This window comes from Macaca fascicularis, chromosome 9 (assembly GCF_037993035.2).
Source record: "Macaca fascicularis isolate 582-1 chromosome 9, T2T-MFA8v1.1".
NCBI classification, from domain to species: domain Eukaryota; kingdom Metazoa; phylum Chordata; class Mammalia; order Primates; family Cercopithecidae; genus Macaca; species Macaca fascicularis.
In genome coordinates, this window is record NC_088383.1 from 6,701,695 (window position 1) to 6,718,759 (window position 17,065).

Sequence of the window (17,065 nt, forward strand, 5' to 3'; positions counted from 1 at the left end):
TCTCTGGATTCACGTTCAGGGGAAGGGCAAGGGCAAGGTCAGGGGAACGGCTGACCAGTAATAGCTATATTCGTCTAATCCTCTGGCATATAAATAAAACTATGGACTTAAAACACTGTCAGAAGGAACTGGAGGCAGTGGTTCACGCCTAATGCCACCACTTTGGGAGGCCGAGGTCAGCAGATGGCTTCAGCGCAGGAGTTTTGAGACCAGCATGGGCAACATGGTGAAACCCTGTTTCTACAAAAAATACAAAAATTAACCAGGCACGGTGGTGCTCATCTGTAGTCCCAGCTACCTGGAATGCTGAAGTGGCAGTATCACTTGAGCCTGAGAGGTCGAGGCTGCAGTAAGCTGTGATCACACCACTGCACTCTAGCCCGGGTAACAAAGCAAAATGCTGTCTCAAAAAAAGATTGTCATAAAGGGGGGAAAAAAGGCAGCACTGGAGAACGACTTAAAGCAGCAAAAACTGGAGACTGAAAAGACTCTTGAAAGGAACGAACTGGGTGAGATCTTTATGTGGTTTATAGGGTTTTCCCCTCAGGCAGCAACTTCCCTAGTCATTGCAACATGGCACAGCTAGAACAGAAGCACAGCGCCTGCAGTCTTATTGATTTGAGATGTGACAGAATTTGGGGTGGCCAAAGGAGATGAAAATTGTAGGGAAAAATTTCACAAAAGAGGGAGCCTCAAAAGAAGGAGCCAACAAATCTATGATAAAGGCCGGGCGCGGTGGCTCAAGCCTGTAATCCCAGCACTTTGGGAGGCCGAGACGGGCGGATCACGAGGTCAGGAGATCGAGACCATCCTGGGTAACACAGTGAAACCCCGTCTCTACTAAAAATACAAAAACTTAGCCGGGCGAGGTGGCAGGCACCTGTAGTCCCAGCTACTCGGGAGGCTGAGGCAGGAGAATGGCGTGAACCGGGGAGGCGGAGCTTGCAGTGAGCTGAGATCCGGCCACTGCACTCCAGCCTGGGTGACAGAGCGAGACTCCGTCTCAAAAAAAAAAAAAAATCTATGATAAAATCTATTCAAATCCTTAACTACCTCCAAAAGTGCTTCTACAGGAGGGAGAAGCCACGGAATCCACCAGAAAGAAACAGCTGAAAGGCTCAAAGAGGTTAGGAGAGATTATAGAGGATGGGCAGAAGAAAAAATGTGAAGTTTGAAGTTTAAAATTGCCATGTTCAAAGGAGCTTGCTTACTCCAGAGGAGTAACGTTTAAGAATCAGCAGAAGGCCACTTGCGCGTGTGACATCGTGGCGCCGTGCGTGGCAGCGGCAGCAGCGCAGATGGCAGGCCCGTGGAGCAGTGCTGGAGGAGGGAGTGGCGAGGCTGTTGCTCCCTCTGCGCCCACTGCTGGCTCTTGGGGTGCAGAGAGGGGCTGCAGTCTCTGTGGCTGCATCTCGCTTCCCTGCAGTCCCCTCCGTGTTCCCCTGCGCCACCACTCCCCTTCCTAAGGCTGCCGCTTACCCCGGGGTCTATGGAAATAATGGATCCCTCAACCTGGCTCATCAACAGAGCTGATGAGCAGACCATTAGCAACTACAAAGAAGCTATTTCATTTCTTGTCACAAAAAGGCTGCAGCAAATCCTTCGGAAGCCTTGTGAAGCTGACAGTCTGAGCAGGCTCATCTTTGGCTGCAATTGCAAAGGGATAGGAAACAGCGCTTCCTCATTCAAGAGAGGTGGAAAAGGGCCCAGCGTAAAGAAAGATTGAAACCCCAGGCTGGGCGCGGTGGCTCACGCCTGTAATCCCAGCACTTTGGGAGGCCGAGGCAGGCGGATCACGAGGTCAGGAGATCGAGACCATCCTGGCTAACACGGTGAAATCCCATCTCTACTAAAAATACAAAAAATTAGCCGGGCGCGGTGGCGGGCGCCTGTAGTCCCAGCTACTCGGGAGGCTGAGGCAGGAGAATGGCGGGAACCCGGGAGGCGGAGCTTGCAGTGAGCCGAGATCGCGCCACTGCACTCCAGCCTGGGCGAAAGAACAAGACTCAATCTCAAAAAATAAATTTTTTAAAATGTTTAAAAAAAAAAAAAAAAAGGAAGCCCAGCAGAACACAGGATGTAGCTAGCCATCTCACAAACCCTCTGCTGAGGATGCAGAGGGCCAGAGCCCCCTTTCTCAGAAGTACAGCCCTTTCACAGAGAAATGCCTGCCTGAGATTCAAGGGATCTTTGACAGGGATCCAGACAGGCTACTACTTTTACTTCAGCAAAAGAGTGAGCCAGCAGAGCCATGTATTGGAAGCAAAGGCCCAAAAGATAAAACAATATAGAGAAGCAGATTTGAAGAGGCGTGTAGAATTCCTTGTGGCTGAGAATGAAAGATTAAGAAAGTAAACAACTAAAGGCTGAAAAGGCCAGACTTCTAAAAAGTCCAATAGAAAAGGAGCTGGATGTAGATGCTGATTTTGTAGAAAAGTCAGTTATGGAGCTTGCCACCACATTCAGAAACTGCTACAGCCTCTTCATCCTGATAGAAGTCTGCAGCAAATACCAGGAAAGCCAAGGACATTCCAATCCCCAATCTTCCTCCCTTGGATTTTCCATCTCCAAAACTTCCCCCTATGGAGCTCTCTGAGGATATTCTGAAAGGATTTATGAATAATTAAAATGGAAGGCCACAGAAGAGGAGAGAACAGGAAATAATGTGATAACAGTTAATCCAGCAAAAAAACATTAAAAAGGAAAACCACACAGAAGGGTAATCCCGGAAATGCTTCATCTGGCAGACTGTGGAAGAAGAGGCATTGCCAGGACTTGGCAAACAGTCACTGTGAAATGTGTCACGTATCTGATTCACCGACTCAAGCTAATGATTCCGACTTGGTAGACACTAAATTCATGGAAGCTCAGTTTCTCCAGATACAAACCAAATGGCTACATAGAATAATTTTTTCAAGCAACAATTACTTTCCTTGCCTTCAGGGTTAAAATGCATGAAAGTTGTGCCAGGCACGGTGGTTCATCATGCCTGCAATCCCAGCACTTTGAAAGGCCGAGGCAGGTGGATCACCTGAGGTCAGGAGTTCAAGACCAGTGTGGCCAACATGGTGAAACCCCATCTCTACAAAAAAATACAAAAATCAGCCGGGCATGATGGCAGGTGCCTGTAATCCCAGCTACTTGGGAGGCTGAAGTGAGAGAATCACTTAAACCCAGGAGGAGGAAGTTGCAGTGAGCCAAGATCATGCCATTGCACTCCAGCCTGGGTGACAGAACAAGACTCCATCTCAAAACAGTCACCTCACAAAAGAAGACATTTATGCAGCCAACAAACGTATGAAAAAAAGCTCATCATCACTGGTCATTAGAGAAATACAAATCAAACCCACAAAACCACGAGAAACCATCTCACACCAGTTAGAATGGCGATCGTTAAAAAGTCAGGAAACAGCAGATGCTGGAGAGGATGTGGAGAAATAGGAATACTTTTACACTGTTAGTGGGAGTGTAAATTAGTTCAACCATTATGGAAGACAGTGCGGCGATTCCTCAAGGATCTAGAACCAGAAATACCATTTGACCCAGCAATCCCATTACTGGGTATATACCCAAAGGATTATAAATCATTCTACTATAAAGGCACATGCACATGTACATTTACTGAAGCACTGTTCACAATAGCAAAGACTTGGAACCAACCCAAACGCCCATCAATGATAGACTGGAGAAAGAAAATGTGGCACATACATACCATGGAATACTATGCAGCCATAAAAAAGGATGAGTTCATGTCCATTGCAGGGACATGGATGAAGCTGGAAATCATCATTCTCAGTTAACTAACACAGGAATAGAAAACCAAACACATGTTCTCATTCATAAGTCAGAGTTGAACAATGAGAACACATGGACACAGGGAGGGGGACATCACACACCAGGGCCTGTCAGGGGATAGGGGGATAGGAAGGGACAGCATTAGAAGTACCTAATGTAGATGATGAGTTGATAAGCACAACAAACCACCATGGCACATGTATACCATGTAACAAACCTGCACGTTCTGCACATGTATCCCAGAAAAAGTATAACAAAAAAAAGTATAAAGGTATGCTATGTATAATTAATCTATAATGCCATAAATGATCATGCAAAACCTAAATAATATGGTGGCCCAAAGGGCTGCCTTGTAATTGAAACATGCTTTCTTTCATGTATTGACTGTATGCACTTTGTTAATGTGCATTTTGTTTAATTAAGTTGTGTAAGAGACACACCTTTCTAGATGAAACTATATGTGTGTGCTACACTTTGCACTACTCTTAATGATAACCTCAAGACTATCAGGAGAAATTTCCATTTTATGAAGAAAGGAACCAAATTATTAGTTATGCTTTTTTAAACAAATTACTAGTTTACTTAATTAATAAGGGTGCATTTTAAGTTCTAACTTTATTGTATAATGTATTATTTAAAAATACCAAGGAGGAAATATCATTTGCTTTTAATGATGCATGAGTAGAAGCAATGCTAGTTGGCAGTATCTGATTGTAAGAAATCAATAGTAATTGTGTTTAAAAAAAAAATCAGCAAACAACAAAAGGAAAAACTAAAAAAGACCCACTTTAACAAGGTGTAAAATCCAGTCTCCACCAATGCAAGATGAACAGTCAATAATTCAACTGCCTACTCAAACCAAAACCAACTTTTCAGAAGAAGAATCCAGCATCTCAACAAACTATCGATTCATGTGTCCAGTGTACAATCCAAAATTACTAGACATGGGAAGAAACAGAAAACTGTGATCCAAAGAAAACAGAAAGACAAATAATAAAAACAGATGCCCAATGTTAAAATATGCAGGAGTTTAAAAGCAGCTATTATAAATATGCTCAAGGATATTATTATGTGTTCAAGAATATGTTCAAGAATATCCTTGTTCAAAGATACATATTCAAGGATAAATATGTTATAAATGTACTCAAAGAGTCGAGTAAATAGAGAATATCACAAAAATGAAAACTATAGGCCGAGCATGGTGATTCATGCCTGTAATACCAGCACTTTGGGAGGCTGAGGCAGGTGGATCACAAGGTCAGGAGATGAGACCATCCTGGCCAACATGGAGAAACCCCGTCTCTACTAAATATACAAAAATTAGCCAGGCGTGGTGGCGCATGCCTGTAATCCCAGCTACTCAGGAGGCTGAGGCAGCAGAATCGCTTGAACCTGGGAGGCAGAGGTTGCAGTGAGCCGAGATCGCGCCACTGCACTTTAGCCTGGGCGACTCCGTCTCGAAAAAAAAAATAAGAAAAAAAATTATAAAAAACGGAAACTCTAGATCTAGACAGTATAAAAAAATTAAAAATCACTGAATGAGATTAACAGCCTATTGAAAATAGCAGAAAAGGTCAGTGAACTTGAAGCCACATGAAGAGGCATTCTCCAATATGAAGCACAGAAAGGGGAAAAAAAAGTTTGATACTTTTTCTTTTTGTAAGAGACAGGGTCCTGCTCTGTCACAGACTAAAATGCAGTCCTAAGATCACGGCTCACTGCAGCCTCAACCTCCCAGGCTCAAGGGATCCTCCCACCTCAGCCTCCCGAATAGCCGGACTACAGGCATGCATCACCACACCCAGCTAATTTTTTGTGTTTTTCTGGAGACAGGGTTTTGCCAAGTTGCCCAGGCTGGTCTCAAACCCCTGGACTTCAAGCGATCCACCTGCTTCACCCTCCCAAAGTGCTGGAATTTGGAATTGCAGGTATGAGCCACCATGCTCACTTAAGCCCAGAAGTTCGACACCAGCCTGGGCAACATGGTGAGACTCCATCTCTACAAAAATACAGAAGTTAGCCAGGTGTGGTGCATGCCTGTAGTCCCTGCTACTCAAGAGGCTGAGATGGGAGGATCCCTTTAGCCCAGGAGGCAGAGGTTGCAATGAGCTAAGATCATGCCACTGCACTCCAGCCTGGGTGACAGGGTGAGACCATGTCTCAAAGAAAAAAAAAAAAAAGACCAAACTATAAATATAAGGGAACTTAATGTGACAAAACCATCTACCAAAAAAAAAAAAAAAAGAAACTATACAAAACATATTTAATAGTAAAACATTTACTAGATTCCCCATAAGACTGGTAACAAAGCAAGGACATCCATTCTCATCACTGCAACGTTATCAGGAAGTCCTAACAAGTGCAATAAAGGTAAGTGGGGGAAAAAACACGTAAAAGTGGTAAGAGAAGAATCTCTTTATTCACAGATGACATGACCGTGTAGAAGGAAGATTCTAAGAAATATATAAAACTAGAAAAACTAGTAAGTGAACTAGTAAAACTTAAGTATAAGATCATAGCATACAACGTCAACATACAAATATTTCTGTATACTAGCAGCCAACAATTTCAACACAAAAGTAAGACAATTTCATTAACAGCAGCATCAATACAAAGAGATCTGAACAAAAATGTGATAGATCTCTACAATGAAAGCTATAAAACACCCTGAGAAGAAAACCTAAATACATGGAGAACAATCATATTTATGAACTGGCAGACTCAGCATAATTAAGATGATCATTTTCTCCAAACTGATCTACAGATTTAACTCAATACCAAAATCCCAGCAAGCATTTTTCCTAGAAATTGACAACCTGGTTTTAAAAATGCATATGGAAATGCGAAGGACCTAGAACAGCCAAAACAAATTCTGAAGAAAAAGTTGGAGAAAGTGTTATCACCTACTTCAAGACTTAATATAAAACTATAATTATCCAGACAGTGTAGTACTGGCATAGGAAATACAAATCACTGAAATAAAACTGAGTCCCAAAACGAACTCATACATAGCCAACTGATCTCCCACAAAGCACCAAGACCACCTAGAAAAAAGGAAGTCTTTCCAACAGATGCAGCTAAAACAACTAAATATTGGTATATAAAAAAAAAAAGAATAAACTTCAAGTGAACCTCAAGTTTTACCTCATCCCACACACCAACACTGTTTCAAGATGAATCAGATTTAAATGCACAAGTAAAATTATACAACTTCTTTAAAAAAAAAAAAAAAAAAAGACAATAGGAGAGTATTTCTGTGCCCTTGGGGGCAAGTAAAAGACTTCTAAAATAGGACTCAAAAGGCTATAAACATTTAAAAAAAATTTTTTTTTAAAAATATACTGGACTTCATCAAAATGCAACACTTCTAGGCCAGGCGCTGTGGCTCACGCCTGTAATCCCAGCACTTTGGGAAGCCAAGGCAGGAGGATCACTTGAGGTCAGGAGTTAGAGACCAGCCTGGTCAATATGGCAAAACTCCATGTGTACTCAAAATACAAAAATTAGCCAGGCGTGGTGACACACGCATGTAGTCTCAGGTACTCAGGAGGCTGAGACACGAGAATTGCTTGAACCTGGGAGGCAGAGGTTGTAGTGAGCCAAGATCGTACCAATGCACTCTAGACTGGGTGACAGAGCAAGACTCTGTCTCAAAAACACAGTTAACACTTATGCTTATCAAAAGACCAGCCATAAACTGGGAGAAAATATTCTTAAAAATACATATATGACAAAAGACTTGCCCCCAGAATACACCAAGATCTCCTACAAGTCAAAAATAGACAAACCAATCTTTAGAAATGTGCAAAAGACTTGAATAATCACAGCACAAAATTATACAAATGGTCAATAAGCTCATGAAAAGGTGAGCAACATGAGTCAAGAAATGCAAATTAAAACCATAATGAGATAGCATTGCACACCCACTTGGGCAATTAAAATTAAAAAGACAATACTAAATGTTGACAAAGATGTGGAGCAACTAGAACTCTCACACACTGCTGAGTGTATACACAACGACACAACCACTCCAGAACACTGTTTTACAGTTTCGTATGAAGTCAGACTTCTGTCTGCCATATCAGTCAGCAATTTCACTCCCGGTATTTACCCAGAAGAAATGAAAACCTATATCCCCACAGAAAGACTTTTACATGAAAATTTCAGTGCCTTCATTCATAACAGCCAAAAACTGAAAATGAACCAGATGTCCACCAAAAGCAGAATTGTATGTTCATATAATTTATATAATGGAATTCTACTCAACAATTAAAAAAAAAGAATTGGCCAGGCGCAATGGCTCACACCTGTAATCCCAGCACATTGGGAGGCCAAGGCAGGTGGATCACCTGAGATCAGGAGTTCAAGACCTGACCAACATGGTGAAACCCCATTACTACTACATACAAAAAATTAGCTGGGTGTGGTGGCGCATGCCTGTAATCCCAGCTCCTTGGGAGGCTGAGGCAGGAGAATCACTTGAACCCAGGGGGTGGAGGTTGCAGTGAGCTTTCACCACTGCACTCCAGCCTGGGCAACAAGAGCAAAACTCCATCTCAAAAAACAAAAGAATTAATGGCACATGCACCAATATGGATGAATCTCAAAAATATGAAAAAGACACAAATGGGAACATAGTGTATTATTCCTTTCACCTGAACTTTGAAAACAAGCAAAAGTAATGTATAGTGACAGAAATCACAGATTTAGTTGCTGGGGGTGGGGAACAGTATTCATTATGAGGTGACACAAGGGAACTTTATGGGGTGAGGAAAATGTTCTATACCTTCACTCAGGTTTTAGTTAAACCCAGGACAGGGATAGGTCTATACATTTATCAAACTGATTTTTTTTAAATATATATATTATTTATAAAATGAAAAAATACAAGAATAGCTACTCCTGCTCGCTTCTGGTGTCCATTTACATGAAATATATTTTTCCACCCCTTTACCTTAAGTTTATGAGTCCATGTGTGTCTGGTGAATCTCTTGAAGACAGCAGATACTTGGTTGGTGAGTTCTTAATCCATTCTGCTATTCTGTATCTTTAAAGCGGAGCATGTAGGCCATTTATATTCAACATTAGTATTGGGATCTGAGGTACTATTCTATTCATCATGCTATTTGTTTGCCTGAACACCTTGGTTTTTTTTTCTTCACTGTGTTACTGTTTTATAGGTCCTATGTGATTTATGCTTTAAGCAGATTCAATTTTGGTATTCTGATAATTTGTTTCAAGATTTGGAGCTCCTTTTAGTAGTTCTTGTAGTGCTGGCTTGGTAGTGGCGAATTCTCTCAGCACTTGTTGATGTGAAAAAGACTACTTCCCTTCATTTATGCAGCTTTGTTTCACTGGATACAAAATTCTTGGCTGATAACTGTTTTAAGGAGGCTAAAGATAGGACCCCAATCCCTTCTAGCTTTTAGGGTTTCTGCTGAGAAATCTGTTAATCTGATAGGTTTTCCTTTATAGGTTACCTGAGGCTTTTGCCTCACAGCTCTGAAGATTTCACACCTCACTTTCCTTCATCTTGACTTTAGATAACCTGATGACTATGTGCCTAGGCGATGATCTTTTTGCGATGAATTTCCCAGGTGTTCTTTAAGCTTCTTGTATTTGGATGTCTAGATCTCTAGCAAGGCCGGGGATGTTTTCAATTATTCCCTCAAATTTGTTTTCCAAACTTTTAGATTCCTCTTCTTCCTTGGGAACACCGATTATTCTTAGGCTTGGTCGTTTAACAAAGTTATTGGAGGCTGTGTTTTTTTTTTTTTTTTTTTGTCTTTGTCAGATTGGGCTAATTCAAAAGCCTTGCCTTTGAACTCTGAAATTCTTTCTTCTACTTATTCAATTCTATTGCTGAGACTTTCCATTGCATTTTGCATTTCTCTAAATGTGTCCTTGATTGTCAGAAGTTGTGATTATTTATGCTATTTCACTGGAAATTTTTCCATTTATATCCTGTATCTTTTTTTTTATTTTGCTAAGTTGAACTTCACCTTTCTTTGGTGCCTCCTTGATTGGCTTAATAATGACCCTGTGAATTCTTTTACTGGCAATTCAGAGATTTTTGTCTTGGTTTAGATCCATTGCTGGTGAGCTAGTTGACCTTTTCAGGGTGTCAAAGAACCCTGTTTTGTCATATAACCCCAGTTGTTCTTCCAGTTCCTTCTCATTTGGGTAAACTATGTCAGAGGGAAGATCTGGAACTCAAGGGCTGCTGTTTAGATTCTTTTGTCCCCCAGGGGTGCTCCCTTGATGTGGTGCTCTCCCCTTTCCCTTAGGGATGGGGATTCCTGAGAGCCAAACTGCAGTGATTGTTATTTCTCTTCTGGATCTAGCCGCCCAGTGGAGATACCAGGCTCCAAGCTGATACTGGGGAATATCTGCAAAGAGTCCTGTTATGTGATCTGTCTCCAGGTCTCTCAGCCATGGATACCAGCACTTACTCCAGTGGAGGTAGTAGGAGTGTGAAGTAGATTCTGTGAAGGTCCTTGGTTGTATTTTTGTTAAGTGCGCTGGTTTTGTGTTGGCTGGCCTCCAGCCAGGAGTTGGCGCTTACAAGAGCACATCAGCTACAGTTGTATAAAACTGGATTTTTTTTTTAACTGAAGATCCGTGCATATTGTTATATGTTAATTTTATTTCAATAAAAACAAAAAGCATCGTATAACTCATAGACTGATCTCATCTCATTATTTAAACTATATCTCATATACACATTATGTTGAAGACGAGGTTTTGGATCAGTGAGGTTTTAGCTAATAGGTTAAACATAGGCTCTTACCTTGCAAATCCTTGGGGCAGTTCTCCAAGGCCATAGAGTGGATAAAGGTATGGGCTTTTGCCATATCTTGCCAAAGACTCACTGTAAAGTTTAATTCTATTAATGGTTTCATAACATGGTTGATCTAAGTAGCTGGAGAAAAGGAAATGAGTATTAGGAAAGGGTTTTAGTCTTCATTCATGATGTTCAATTTATAATTTTTTCTGAAGAGATTTCAATCCACTATCTTCATTTTGTTTTTTTTTTTTTGTTTTTTGAGACAGGGTCTCACTCTGTCACCTAGACTGGAGTGCAGTGGTGCAATCTCGGCTCACCACAACTTACACCTCCCAGGCTCAAGTGATTCTTCTGCCTCAGCCTCCCAAGTAGCTGGAATTACAGATGCGCACCACTACCTCCCAGCTAATTTTTGTATTTTTATTAGAGAGGGGGTTTCGCCATGTTGGCCAGGCTGGTCTTGAACTCCTAACCTCAAATGATCCAGCCAGCTTGGCCTCCTAAAGTGCTGGGATGACAGGCGTGAGCCACGGCGCCCGGCCTCTGCCTTTATATGTCACTTAAGAGGTCCAAACAACTAATTCCAACTAGAACCTCTGCCTTCATAGTGTAATATGGCTAAGTGTTTGTTTTGTTAGAATTTCCACTTGGAAGAATTGGGAAATTTAGTGAGAATTTCAAGAAAAATACAAATCTGAAAACCAAAATACTTACTCATCAGTTCTATAAAGTGCAAGAGCATGCCCAGTAAAATCTATAACATCTTGACCCAAATCAAATTTCTTATACACCTCTCGCATTGTGGTCTTCTTAGGATCAATGCCTTCAAAAGTTCTTGGATCTTTTTCATCGAAGTTGGCGACATACACTAGGAATTTCCTGAAGCGACGTTTTTCAAACAGTCCCATTAGGCCTAAATAAGAAAGTATTTTTCACAAAGCACATTCACAATCAGACATTGAGGAGAACAAAGTATGAGAGCAAAGTTTACACATGCCATGTTATCAACTGCAGATGCAGGATGCAATTTTTTTTTTTTTTGGATGGAGTCTTGCTCTGTCACCTAGGCTAGAGTGCCATGGCGCGATCTCAGCTCACTGCAACCTCTGCCTCACGGGTTCAAGTGATTCTCCTGTCTCAGCCTCCCGAGTAGCTGGGATTATATGCGACCACCATTATGCCCAGCTAATTTTTGTGCTTTTAGTAGAGACAAGGTTTACACCATGTTAAGCTGGTCTCAAACTCCTGACCTCAGGTGATCCGCTCACCGCAGCCTCCCAAAGTGCTGGGATTACAGGCATGAGCCTCCGCGCCTGACCAAATGCAGGATGCAATTTAAGATATGGGAGTTTACACAGCATGGCTTCCAGTTTCACAACACTTTAAGATAAACTGACTCCATTATAACAGGTCACTTATAAAGTCTTCAATTTTACTATACAATTACAAGTAATTAAAACCAGAACCTAAGTGAATGAAAAATGTCAAATTTGTTTCTTACTAGGTACAAGGTAAATGTGACTCTGAACAAGTATCCATGAAGCCATCCATCTGAAGAGTCTTCCTTTGACAACTGTGATCTACACTCAGGCAATTGCCTAAATTCTGAATGCTCTTCCTTTTCTGCCTCTGTATGCTATGATACAACTGGGCATTTTATGATAACAGTTTAAGATACCAAGAACAAATTGACCTCAGTAAAATTTACATGATGCTGCTGCTGCTAGTCACTTACTTTACTGAAGTCCTACATAAGCAACCAATTCACTGCATTTTACACTAAAAAACAGAAGAAGCCACAAATGACCACTTTATAAATCCTCAGCTTTTACTACTAGGCTGTATTTCAACTAATCATAGATGATAGACAAATAGCCAATAAAAAAGAAAATTTTCTGGTTTTATCTCCCTTCTCCCCCCTTTCCTAAGCTGTATAGCTATTTTTAAAATACAACTACAGTTTTAAAAACAAACTCTCAAACGTTTCTATTGACAGCTTAATGTTTTGATAGATTTAATATTACAGCCAAGATCATTTTCCACCCAACAAAACTGAAAATTAAAACCATGAGGCTGGTCGGGTCGTGGTGGCTCACGCCTCTAATCCCAACACTTTGGGAGGCTAAGGCGGGTGGATCACTTGAGGTCAGGAGTTCAAGACCAGCCTGACCAACATGGTGAAACCCCGTCTCTACTAAAAATACAAAATTAGCTGGGTGTGGTGGAGCACGCCTGTAATCCCAGCTACGTGGAAGGCTGGAGCAGGAGAATCACTTTAACCCAGGAGTTGGAGATTGCACTGAGCCGAGATTGCGCCATTGCACTCCAGCCTGGGCAACAAAAGCGAGACTCCATCTCAAAAAAAAAAAAAAAAAAGAAACATGAGGCTATTAATGACAACTGACTACGTTTAATTTTTTTAAAATTAAGATTTACAACTCAGCCTTTTAAATGGACGGAATGTACACATAGTAAAGGCATAAGGCTGAATAGAAATATCCTATTACCACATCAGCACCATCCTTAAGACACAGGTGTAGTTGTCAGAGCTGGGTGTAAGACAGGCAAAAGGAAACATGAATCACTATTTCAATGCAATTAAAACTTAGGTATCATATTCCGGTCGGCACAGCCTGTCAGAACCTAAAGCTATTACTAACAGTTATTTTGGAGTATCTCCCAACTTTTGTTTATTTAATAGAAACTTGAGTTGCTGTTACCAACTTCTGTTTTAATCAAAATCAAAATCTATCATGTTCCCTTCTCTTTCCTCTCCTTTATTTTTCCTCCATTACCTGATCCTTACCCAGAGAGGGACCGAAATCAGTGCCGCTCCCGTTTTACACAGCACAGAGAGACGTCCTAGCTGTTTTTCCATCCCTTAATTCCATGTTGCTATGCATGGCGCCAAATAGTGGTCTCAATGACTAGCTGTTATGGCACCAGAACCAGATATAATTGTATTACAAACACTCCAGACACCCAGTGCTCATTCTGAAAAATTCCTAATTGAAAAAGTTCAAATCAATGTGTTTCCTACTGTGTTTAATTTTTTTTTCCATAGAAACAAGGTCTCGTCATGTTGCCCAGGCTCCTAAAGTGTTGGAACCACAGGTGTGAGCCACTGCACCTAGTCCTACTGTGTAATTTCTTACAACTACTATTTATCTATGCTGATGCCATCCCAGATCACCTTATTTAAAGCATCCTTCTCACACTCCCTCCTTCCTCTTTCCCCACAGCAATGTATCACCATTGGATATGCCTTTCTGTATTTACAGTTGTTCCTTGAGTAACACGTCTGAACTGCCACTTTATATGTAGATCAGAAGTGTCCAACTTTTTGGCTTCCCTGGGCCACAGTGGAAGAAAAAAATTGCCCTGGGCCACACAAAAAATACACTAACACTAACGATAGCTATAAGTTTTAAAAAAAATTGTGGAAAACAAACTCATAATGTTTTAAGAAACTTAACAAATTTCTGCTGGGCTGCATTCAAAGCTACCCTGGGCCACATACTAGACAAGCTTGATGTAGATTTTTTCTTGTCAATAAATGTACTGATTTTTTTTTTTTTTTAGACAGAGTCTCACTCTATCACCCAGGTTGGAGTGTGCAGTGGCGCGATTTCAGCTCACTGCAACCTCTGCCTCCCAGGTTCAAGCAATACTCCCACGTAAGTGTCCCAAGTAGCTAGGATTACAGGCATGCACCACCAGACCTGGCTAATTTCTTTTGTATTTTTAGTAGAGATGGAGTTTCACCATGTTGGACAGGCTGGTCTCAAACTCCCTAACTCAAGTGATCCGCCTGCCTCAGCCTCCCAAAGTGCTGGGATTACAGGCATGAGCCACTGTGCCCAGTCAAGTTTGTTTTTTAAGTTCTACATTTTATTTTACTTGATTTTTTTTTTCCTTTTTGAGATGAGATCTCTGTCACCCAGACTAGAGTGCAGTGGTGCAACCATGGCTCACTGTAGCCACCAACTTCCTGGGCTCAAGCAATCCTCCTGCATCAGCCTCCTGAGTAGCTGGGACTACAGGCTATTCAGCTAATTTTTCTTCTATTTTCTATAGATATACAGGGGTCTTACTAGGTTGCCCAGGGTGGTCTCAAACTCCCGGGCTCAAGCGATCCACCCACCTCGACCTCCCAAAGTGCTAGGATTACAGGCATGAGCCACAGTACCCGGCCAAATGATTTTTTTTTGAAGAGATAGGGTCTTGCTATATTTGTATATATCGCCCAGGCTAGAGGTGCAGTGACTATTCACAGGTGTGATCATAGCACACTATAGCCTCAAACGCCTGGGTTCAAGCAATCCTCCTGCCTTAGACTACCAAGTGGCTAGGATTACAGATGCGCAGCAACAAGCCCGGCAGATCTGTGACAATTTGAAAAAACTTGCAGATGAACTGCATAGCCTAGAAATACCAAAAAAATAGAAATATCAAAAAAAATTAGAAAAAAGTAAAGTATGTCATGAATGCATAAAATATATGTAGATATTATTTACTATCATAAATATACACAATTCTATTTCAAAGTTAAAATTTAATCACAAAACTTATGCACACAAACACAGACCAAACATGGTGCCACTGTAAACAAAGATGTAGTATTAAGTCTTAAATGCATAAGATTAACTGGAGTACATACTGTACTACTTTAATAATTCTGTAGCCACCTCTTGTCGCTAATGTGGTGAGCTCAAGTGTTTGAGTCTCTTAAAACTATGTGACAATAATCATCTCTGCATGAGCAGTTCACCTCTCCAGTAAACTATCACAGTAAAAAGTGATCTGTCCTTGTTCTCGCATATTTTTCATCGTGTTTAGTGCAACACCATAAACACTGAGTAAAATGTAGGACCCACAGGGAATGCCACTGATGCTGAAGCGCTCCCAAGAAGTAAAGTCATGACATTACAAGAAAAAGTTGAATCCCTTGAAACGTACCAGCTGACTTCAGGTCTGCAGCTGCAGTTGCCCGCCATTTCAGACAGACAATTCATCTCATACACACACACACACTAAACTTCTGGTATCAATAAATCCAGTATGGTACTGTAAATGTATTTTTTCTTCCTTACCATTTTCTTAGGGGCACTGTCTTTTTCTATAGCTTACTTGATTGTAAGAACACATTATATAATACATTATCACAAGGCCAGGTGTGGTGGTTCACACCTGTAATCCCAGCACTTTGGGAGGCTGAGGCATGTGGATCACCTGAGATCAGAAGTTCAAGACCAGCCTGACCAACATGGTAAAACCCATCTCTATTAAAAATACAAAAAATTAGCCAGGTGTGGTGGTGCATGCCTGTAATCCCAGACACTTGGGGAGGCTGAGGCAGGAGAATCTCTTGAACCTGGGAATTGGAAGTTGCAGTGAGCCAAGATTCCGCCATTGCACTCCAGCCTGCGCAACAAGAGCAAAGCTCAGTCTCAAAAAAAAAAAAAAAAGAAAGAAAAATCACATATAAAATAAATGTTAATCAACTACTTGGCTATTTATGTTATCCGTATGGCCTCCATTCAACAACAGACTATTAGTAGTTTCGGAAGTGTCACAAGTCTTGAAGTTTTAATCTCTGAAAGTGATCTAAGAGGCTGAAACTAACTTCTTCCAAACTCTTGTTAATGTTGGTATTTTGACCTCCTCCCATGAATCATAAATGTTCTTGGCTGGGTGCAGTGGCTCACGCCTGTAGTGCTAAAACTTTGGGACTCTGAGGAGAGGTGACTGCTTAAGCCCAGGAATTCAAGACCCCTAGGCAATATAGCAAGACCCTGTTTATACAAAAAATAAATTATACCACTATAGGCATGCATGGTGGCATATGACTATTTTGGGAGGCTGAAGAGAGATAACTGCTTGAGTCCAGGAGTTCGAGACCAACCTGGACAGCGTAGCAAGACCTCACTTCTACGAAAAATTTTTTAAAATGCACCATTATAGGCATGTGTATGCCGATAGTCCCAGCTACTCAGGAGGTTAAGGCAGAATGATCGCTTGAGCCCAGGACGTCAAGGCTACGTTGAGCTGTGATCGTGCCACTACACTCCAGCCAGAGCAACAGCGTGAGACCCTGTTTCAAAAAAATAAATACATAATAAATGTTCTGGGGCCGGGCACAGTGGGTCACACCTGTAACTCCAGCACTTTGGGAGGCCGAGGTAGGCAGATCACTTGAGGCTAGGAGTTTAAGACCAGCCTGGCCAATATGGCAAAACCCCATCTCTACTAAAACATACAAAAATTATGGCCAGGCACAGTGGCTCACGCCTGTAATCCCAAGCCTTTGGGAGGCCAAGGTGGGCAGACCACCTGAGGTTGGGAGTTTGAGACTAGCCTGACCAACATGGAGAAACCCCGTCTCTACTAAAAATACAAAATTAGCCGGGCATGGCGGCGCATGCCTGTAATTCCAGCTACTCGGGAGGCTGAGACAGGAGAATTGCTTGAACCCGGGAGGCA

General features: G+C 41.6%; 1 protein-coding gene and 1 pseudogene across 1 annotated transcript in view; one reads left to right on the plus strand and one right to left on the minus strand.

The window, feature by feature from the left end:
• Positions 1 to 17,065, minus strand: part of GDI2 (GDP dissociation inhibitor 2) — a 48,675-nt gene that overhangs the window by 8,853 nt on the left and 22,757 nt on the right. Inside the window, exons 5-6 of the mRNA XM_005564569.4 lie at positions 11,297 to 11,495; positions 10,586 to 10,717 (exon numbers count right to left, since the gene is read on the minus strand). Of these exons, the coding sequence (XP_005564626.1) occupies positions 10,586 to 10,717; positions 11,297 to 11,495 (331 nt within the window). The remainder of the gene's footprint in view (positions 1 to 10,585; positions 10,718 to 11,296; positions 11,496 to 17,065) is intronic.
• LOC102119032 (uncharacterized) lies at positions 1,499 to 2,659 on the plus strand (annotated as a pseudogene).